Here is a 9,441-nt window from a genome sequence, read left to right on the forward strand (position 1 = left end):
CTAACTAGCACCGAAATCAAAGAATTCGACATTGCAAAAATATACACAAAACGTGCTAACCTCACCAACCCTAACCCAACCTAACCTTACCATCACCGAAATCAAAGATTTCGAGATTGAAGGAATTCACAAAAAACGATAACCTCAACAAATCTAACCCAATTCAACCTAACCAACAGCGAAATCAAAGAATTCGACATTGCAAAAATATACATAAAACGTGCTTAACTCACCAAACCTAACCCAACCTAACCTAACTATCACCGAAATCAAAGAATTCGACATTGCAAAAATATACACAAAACGTGCTAACCTCACCAAACCTAATTCAAACTAACGTAACTATCACCGAAATCAAAGAAATCGACATTGCAAAAATATACACAAAACGTGCTAAACTCACCAAACCTAACCCAACCTAACCTAACTATCACCGAAATCAAAGAATTCGACATTGCAAAAATAAACACAAAACGTGCTGAACTCACCAACCCTAACCCAACTTTACTTAACCATCACTGAAATCAAAGAATTCGAGATTGTTAGTTTTTCACAATAAACGATAACTTCAAAAAATCTAACCCAACCCAACATAACTATCACCGAAATCAAAGAATTCGACATTGCAAAAATATACACAAAACGTGCTTACCTTTTTTTTTTTTTTTTTTTTTTTTTTATCGTCGGAGGTGGGGAATCTTCCAAAGACATCCTCCAGCCCGAACTGGAGGATAGTGTCGGATTTTTACCGACTAAACCCCACCCCCTTGACACCTCTGCTCCCCGGACACATTTTCATGTTTTGCTTCGGGAAAGCAGTTTTGTCTTAGCCATTTATGGCTCTTCCTTCGAGTTCTCGGGTTCTTTCTGCTTCTTCTTTATTTTTCATTATCATCGAAGCAAATGCTTCCCACGCTGACCAGGCAGTTGCGCTATCCAGTATGACGAAGATTATGTTTATCGGCGTCAGGTGTTCTACGCCGATTACAGTTCTGAATGTTCTTCTGTCGTCTTCCCATGCTGGACAATCAAAGGTTGTGTGGGCCGCGTCGTCTTTCTCGTTTTCACAGTGGTGGCACTTCGGAGTTGTTTCCTTTCCTATTTTGTGTAGGTAGGTCCCGAAGCACCCGTGACCTGTGAGTATTTGGGTCGTGTGGTGATTTAGTTCGCCGTGCTTTCTTTGGCACCACGCTTTTAGGTCTCCGATGAGATGGTATGTCCATCGACCTTTTTCAGAGTTGTTCCATCTGTCTTGCCATTTGATCATCGTTGTTTCTCTGGCTGTACTCTTTTTTTCACCTCTGTAGATCGCTTGTCGTTCTAGAGCGAGTAAGTCGATCGGTGGAATGGCGCACAACACCAGGATGGCATCTTCTGATACTGTTCGGTATGCCGCTGCGACTCTTAATGCAGCTCTTCTTTGTACTCTAGCGAGGCTGAGCCTCGTCCTCTCAACCTTTGTTTTTTCCGCCCAAATCGGAGCACCGTACAGGAGGACTGAGTGTACTATTTCACAGTATAGTTTTCTTCTGCTCTGTTTTGGTCCACCGATGTTGGGCATCAGTCTGGCGAGGTCTTCTGCTATTTGGGCCGCCCTAGCTCCCGCTTTTTCCGCATGTTTTGCAAAGCGTAGTTTGTCATCTAACTGCACTCCCAAATACCGCAGTGATCTGCTGAACGTCACCTCAAAACCGTTGACTGTTATTTGAGGAGGCAGCAGCTTTCTACGTCTTGTGAAGAATACAGCTTCGGTTTTCTGGACGGCGAGCTCCAAGCCCGCATCCACGAGCCATTTTTTAACCCTTCTTATGGCTTCTTCGCTTCTTAGGCGTAAAGATGTTGTGTTCTTTGCGGTGACAAGCAACGCGACATCGTCAGCAAAGGCGACCAGGCTCGTTTCATCTGGCATTTGGATCTTCAACAAGCCGTCGTACATTACATTCCAAAGCGCCGGGCCCAGGACCGATCCCTGTGGTACGCCCGCAGTGACTGATCGTTCGTATTTTTTGCCCATGCATTCATACAGAAGGATTCTGTCCGAAAAATAGCTTTCGGACGTTGAAGAAGAAGTTTTTCCGGAGCATTGATAGTGACTAATGCATCGAGAGTCCTTCCCCAGTTGGCAGTGTTGAATGCATTTTTTATGTCGAGCGCGATCATCACAACATGTTTGCTCGCCTTGACGCTCCCACGCCATGCAAGTCTTACGGTGTTTACGACTTCACTGATCGCGTCAATAGTTGAGCGACCGGGTCGAAATCCAAATTGCTGCGATGACAGTCCTGTGTCGCTGTTTTCTAGCTGTTGTTGTAGTCGCTGTAGGAGAAGTCTCTCTAGTAACTTTCCTACCCCATCAAGTAGGCAGAGTGGCCTGTATGATGAAGTTCCTGGTGGGCCTCCCTTTCCTTTTGAAATCAGCACGAGTTTTTGTCTTTTCCATGGTTTTGGAAAGGTTCCTTCCGACAGACAAGCATTGAAGGTCGTCAACAGCAACGCAGGATCGCTCAAAACAATTCTTTTAATAACTGCGTTCGGTGCAGTCCGGTCCCGGCGCCTTTTCAATATTTATTCGTTTGGCGGCTGCTACGACTTCTTCCTCCGTGAAAATCGGCATCTCATCACCAGTACTGCTCGCCGATCGTCTTTCCATCACTGGGTGTTGCGGAAAGAGGCCATCTATGACCAATTCAAGACTCGCCTTATTTTCAAGATATGGATCGACAGTTCCAATTCGGAGCTTTTTCCTTATGATCTTATATGGGCTCCTCCACATCAATCGATTTGCAGAGCTCTTTCCAGCATCTCTCTTTACTTTCTTTTATAGCTTTTCGTAAAGCTATCCTGGCTTCTTGATATTTCACTCTGTGCTGTTCATTGCTTGACCGTCGTTGTGCTCGGCGTCTGCAGGTTAAGCACTCGCGGCGAAGTATGGCGATGTTTTCGGTCCACCAGAAGACCGGGTGCCTCTTTTTACCTCCGCGTCTCGGCATCGATGCGTCGCAGCTCTCACTCAATAGGTCATTTAATGAGTTGGCAATGTCTTCGGCTCCAACCCCGCTGCTTGCGACGTCAGTCACTTTTGATCTTAGTTCTGCAACGGCTTCGTCCAAAGCTACGATGTCCAGCTTACGAGCTCCCCAGCCAGAACTAGAAGGTAACATTTGTGGCCCGGCGAGGCGATCTTCCAACTCGAAGCCAATGTAGCGATGGTCGCTGTGAGAGTAGCTGTCAAGCACTTGCCATTTTCGGATCCTGCCAATTATTGTTTCACCTGCAAATGTGACATCGATGACCGATCCGGTGCTGCCCCGAACGAACGTGTAAGCACTTCCTACGTTGGCCGCATGCAGATGTAAATGCGATGCCATTTCAGAGAGTAAAATACCTCTGCGATCCGTTTTTTGAGAGCCCCACTCTGGAGCTTTTGAGTTAAAATCTCCGGCAACGACAACAGGTAAGGTCGATGTTCTCACGTCATCTTCAAGGCAGACGAGATCTCTCTTGAACTCCTCTACTGTTGCACTAGGAGAAAAATAGCAGCTATAGAACCTCACTCCCCTCATCTCCACCCACGTCCAGCCTTGGACGCCAATTGAAACAGCATTCGTGATTCGCAGGTGGGCAGTTGGTGTGTAGATTGCAGATCTTGAGCTTGCATCCGAATACCATCGATGAGGAATGTTGCGGTACTGTTCAGACACAATCACGAGGTCCGCTCGCCGCTCCTCTGCTGTCTGTATCATCACATCCTGCGCCGCCTGGCATCCATTCAGATTGATCTGGAGTATGCGGATCATTGTTGTGTTCGTCTTTTCAGAGCAGTCCGGAGGGCTGCACAGCTTCGACTACCGGTCTGATGACCGCTGCTTATTTTTTCTCCTTCACAAATGCTGCAGTGTGGGTCGTTCTTACAAATCACAGCTTTATGGCCTTCCTGGCCGCACTTGTTGCATTCTTTGCTTCTGTCTTGTTTGCTGGCGCATTCTACCGCAATGTGTCCGAATCCCCGACACCTGAAGCATCTTATTATATGGACTTGGGGCCTCAAACGACAATTGACCCATCCGATTCGAATTCTTCCAGCCTTAATCAATTCAGTGGCATCGTCTCTCGGGAGTTTGACCATCGCCATCTGAGTGCCTCCATAAGCCGGTTTGAACGTGATCAATCGCGCATTTCTCACCACATGTGGTGAAGCGCTTGCTAATGCCTCCATCAATTCTGTCTCATCCGTGGCCCCATCGATGTCCCGTATTTCAATGACGACTCCAGGGACGAGCTTCTTCACAGTCGCACCATTGCCCAGAATCGCGGAAATCGCACCCATTAGCTCTTCCGTTTTTGTTGTTCCTTTTTGCATTTTTATAAGAACTTCTCCACCCTTTGTTTGACGAATAGCGGCAACATCTACATTCTCCATTGGAATTTCTTTTCTGATTTTCTTTAAGGTGTCTGCATATGTCACCGTGCCGTCTGACTTTATTGTTATAGCCTCATTTCTGGGGCCTGGTGGAAATCGCGCATATCGATCTTGAAAGATATTTTCAATGTTTGGCTGACGCCGATCGTTGTTGTTGTTGGTGTTCTTTGTATTATTTGTTCTTTTATTCTTTTTATTCCGCCTTCTTTTTGACCTTACTTCTTTCCAGGAATCCTCTTTTGGTTGATCTAGTGAGGATGCCGAGTCCATGATTGCGGGATTTTCCGGTATTAAAGCATTTGGAGGATTCTTTAAAACATCGCTCGAGGTGGGATTGAGTTCTATTAGTGTTTTAGTTTGTAATCTATGCTTTAACAGGTCTAGTTTTATGTCTTTATATGTATTAAAGGCTATCATTGCCTCTTCAATTCCATCCTTGATTGGAACGTAGGTATTTTTACGTATTTTACTATTGAGATCAATTAGAATTAATTCTAATTTGTGGAATACCTTCTGCTCGAGAGCTTCTTTAGCAGTAATCTCACACATTTCCAAAGATATGCTAGCCATTGTTGTCATTATTCCAATTTCTCCGACTAAAAAGTTCACCGTGATCGTTAATTTTTCAATCGGTACGCGCTCGCACACTATTTATTTTGGTCGTTGTTAGTGGTACTTTGATCTGCCGTAATCGCAACAAGTCGTTAGCAACGTAGTTGTTATTGTTATTAATGAGCTGTTGTAAGACGTTTATGTTGTGATGGACACTTTAACACTAACTTTGTCTCTTGTCTCCAGTCAACAGTGTTACGATTCACCGTGGGTGTGTGTAAATGATAGTAATTCGAGTTTTTCAAAGCAATGTGTCTAATTCGTTTGCCGAATTCAATCTAACCAATGAAAAAATTCACCGTTGTCGTTTATTATTTATTCAGCACACACATGCGCATTGGTCATATTTAATGTTATTTCGTTTTGCTGCAAGCGCATAAAGCCGTTAGCAACGTAGTTGTTGTTGGTATCGATAAGTTTTCCTTAGCCACCTGTATTGTGCTGAGGAAATGAAACCCAAATCTGTCTCTTGCCTCCAATTCCAGCTATAAATTACAATAGTTGAAGTGCTTTTGTGCAATATGTAAAACGAATCCAATCCTTCCGATACAACGTTCACCGTGGTCGTTGATTTTTCAATCGGCACTTGATTGCACTGTTAAAAAACAGCTGTTAGCAACACAATTGTTATCGATGCCTTTTCGTTGGGCGTTTGTGTTGTGATTGAGATGTGAACGCCAACTATGCCTTTTAGCACCAGTTGACAGTCCCAAAATACACCGCGACGATGATGAAATAAACTTGATTGCTTCCATGCAACGTCTTCTATGTATTCGATGTGATCGCAGATTGCAAGTTCTTCGTAGCCGTTGGTTTTAATTTACTTTTTTTTTGAACACGCGCATGCGCAATGCTTCACTTGTTCAGAGTTAGTGGTATTACGATCAACCGCAAGCGTAGCCAGCTGTAAACAAGGTTAGCGTATCTATGCAACGTAACGGATTTTTAATGAAAACTTTCCTCGATTCCTTACCTCGTCTGGAGCTGATGCAGATGCTATTAGAATGCTAATACATTACTTTGGAGTCAATGAAGTCCTCTGGACACCGCAATGCGACGTTGGAGAGCAGTTGCAGTCAGCTTCAGCAATAGCAGGAAAGACCGCCGCGATCCCGTCCGCTCACCACGGCTGCTCATACCCGACCAAAAACGTGCTTACCTCACCAAACCTAATCCAACCTAACCTAACTAGCTCCAAAATCATAGAAATCGACATTGCAAAAATATACACAAAACGTGCTTAACTCACCAAACCTAACCCAACCTAACCTAACTAGCACCGATATCAAAGAATTCGACATTGCAAAAATATACACAAAACGTGCTAACCTCACCAACCCTAATCCAACCTAACCTAACCATCACCGAAATCACAGATTTCGAGATTGAAGGATTTCACAAAAAACGATAACCTCAACAAATCTAACCCAATTTAACCTAACCAACAGCGAAATCAAAGAATTCGACATTGCAAAAATATACACAAAACGTGCTCAACTCACCAAACCTTACCTAACAAGCACCGAAATCAAAGAATTCGACATTGCAAAAATATACACAAAACGTGCTAACCTCACCAAACCTAACCCAACCTAACCTAACTAGCTCCAAAATCAAAGAAATCGACATTGCAAAAATATACACAAAACGTGCTTAACTCACCAAACCTAACCCAACTTAACCTAACTAGCACCGATATCAAAGAATTCGACATTGCAAAAATATACACAAAACGTGCTAACCTCACCAACCCTAACCCAAACTAACAACTATCATCAAAATCATAGAAGTCGACAATGCAAAAATATACAAAAAACTCGCTAACCTCACCAAACCTAACCCAACCTAACCAATTCTTCACTGAAATCCAAGAATTCGAGATTGTAAGTTATTCACAAAAAACGTTAACCTCAACAAATCTACTCCAACCCAACCTAACCAACAGCGAAATCAAAGAATTCGACATTGCAAAAATATACACAAAACGTGCACACCTGAACATCACCGAAATCAAACATTTCGAGATTGAAGGAATTCACAAAAAACGATCACCTCAACAAATCTAACCCAACCCAACCTAACCAACAGCAAAATCAAAGAATTCGACATTGCAAAAATATTCACAAAACGTGCTAACCTCACCAAACCTAACCCAACCTCACCTTACTATCACCGAAATCAAAGAAGTCGACATTGCAAAGATATAAAAAAAAAACTCGCTAACCTCACCAAAATTAGCCAACCTAACCTTACCATCACCGAAATCAAAGATTTCGAGATTGAAGAAATTCACAAAAAACGATAACCTCAACAAATCTAACCCAACCCAACCTAACCAACAGCGAAATCAACGAATTCGACATTGCAAATATATACACAAAACGTGCTTAACTCACCAAACCTTACCCAACCTAACCTTTCTATCACCGAAATCAAAGAATTCGACATTGCAAAAATATACACAAAACCTGCTAACCTCACCAACCCTAACCCAACCTAACCTAACCATCACCGAAATCAAAAATTTCGAGATTGAAGGATTTAACAAAAAACGATAACCTCAACAAATCTAACCCAATTTAACCTAACCAACAGCGAAATCAAAAAATTCGACATTGCAAAAATATACACAAAACGTGCTCAACTCACCAAACCTAACCTAAATAGCACCGAAATCAAAGAACTTGACATTGCAAAAATATACAGAAAACGTGCTAACCTCACCAAACCTAACAAAACCTAACCTAACTATCACCGAAATCAAAGAATTCGACATTGCAAAGATATACAAAAAACGTGCTAAACTCACCAAACCTAACCCAACCTAACCTAACTATCACCGAAATCAAAGAATTTGACATTGCTTAAATATACACAAAACGTGCTAAACTCACCAAACCTAACCCAACCTAACCTAACTATCACCGAAATCAAAGATTTCGAGATTGAAGGATTTCACAAAAAACGATAACCTCAACAAATCCAACCCAACCCAACCTAACCAACAGCGAAATCAAAGAATTCCACATTGCAAAAATATACACAAAACGTGCTAACCTCACCAAACCTTACCCAACGTAACCTAACTATCTCCGAAATCAAAGAATTCGACATTGCAAAAATATACACAAAACGTGCTAGCATCACCAAACCTAACCCAACCTAACCTTACTAGCACCGAAATCAAAGAATTCGACATTGCAAAAATATACACAAAACGTGCTAACCTCACCAACCCTAACCCAACCTAACCTAACCATCACCGAAATCAAAGATTTCGAGATTGAAGGATTTCACAAAAAACGATAACCTAAACAAATCTAACCCAATTTAACCTAACCAACAGCGAAATCAAAGAATTCGACATTGCAAAAATATACACAAAACGTGCTCAACTCACCAAACCTAACCTAAATTGCACCGAAATCAAAGAATTCGACATTGCAAAAATATACACAAAACGTGCTAACCTCACCAAACCTAACAAAACCTAACCTAACTATCACCGAAATCAAAGAATTCGACATTGCAAAGATATACAAAAAACGTGCTAAACTCACCAAACCTAACCCAACCTAACCTAACTATCACCGAAATCAAAGAATTCGACATTGCAAAAATATACACAAAACGTGCTTACCTCACCAAACCTAACCCAACCTTACCTAACTATTAACGAAATCAAAGAATTCGACATTGCAAAGGTATCCAAAAAACGTGCTAAACTCACCAAACCTAACCCAACCTAACCTAACTATCACCGAAATCAAAGAATTTGACATTGCTTAAATATACACAAAACGTGCTAAACTCACCAAACCTAACCCAACCTAACCTAACTATCACCGAAATCAAAGATTTCGAGATTGAAGGATTTCACAAAAAACGATAACCTCAACAAATCCAACCCAAACCAACCTAACCAACAGCGAAATCAAAGAATTCAACATTGCAAAAATATACACAAAACGTGCTTACCTCACCAAACCTTACCCAACGTAACCCAACTATCTCCGAAATCAAAGAATTCGACATTGCAAAAATATACACAAAACGTGCTAAACTCACCAAACCTAACCCAACCTAACCTAACTATCACCGAAATCAAAGAATTCGACATTGCAAAAATAAACACAAAACGTGCTTACCTCACCAACCCTAACCCAACTTTACTTAACCATCACTGAAAACAAAGAATTCGAGAGTGTTAGTTTTTCACAATAAACGATAACCTCAAAAAATCTAACCCAACCCAACCTAACTATCACCGAAATCAAAGAATTCGACATTGCAAAAATATACACAAAACGTGCACACCTGAACATCACCGAAATCAAAGATTTCCAGATTGAAGGAATTTACAAAAAACGATCACCTCAACAAATCTAACCCAACCCAAACTAACCAAT

General features: G+C 41.9%; 1 protein-coding gene across 1 annotated transcript in view; it reads right to left on the minus strand.

Annotated features, from left to right (window-relative positions):
- LOC143909148 (uncharacterized) overlaps positions 1-3,797 on the minus strand; it is a 42,999-nt gene extending 39,202 nt beyond the window's left edge. Inside the window, exon 1 of the mRNA XM_077427049.1 lies at positions 3,078-3,797. Coding sequence (XP_077283175.1) covers positions 3,078-3,797 — 720 coding nt within the window. The remainder of the gene's footprint in view (positions 1-3,077) is intronic.
- Positions 3,798-9,441: the final 5,644 nt, after the last annotated feature.

The sequence above is a fragment of the Arctopsyche grandis genome, chromosome 3 (genome assembly GCF_051622035.1).
Source record: "Arctopsyche grandis isolate Sample6627 chromosome 3, ASM5162203v2, whole genome shotgun sequence".
Classification (NCBI taxonomy): domain Eukaryota; kingdom Metazoa; phylum Arthropoda; class Insecta; order Trichoptera; family Hydropsychidae; genus Arctopsyche; species Arctopsyche grandis.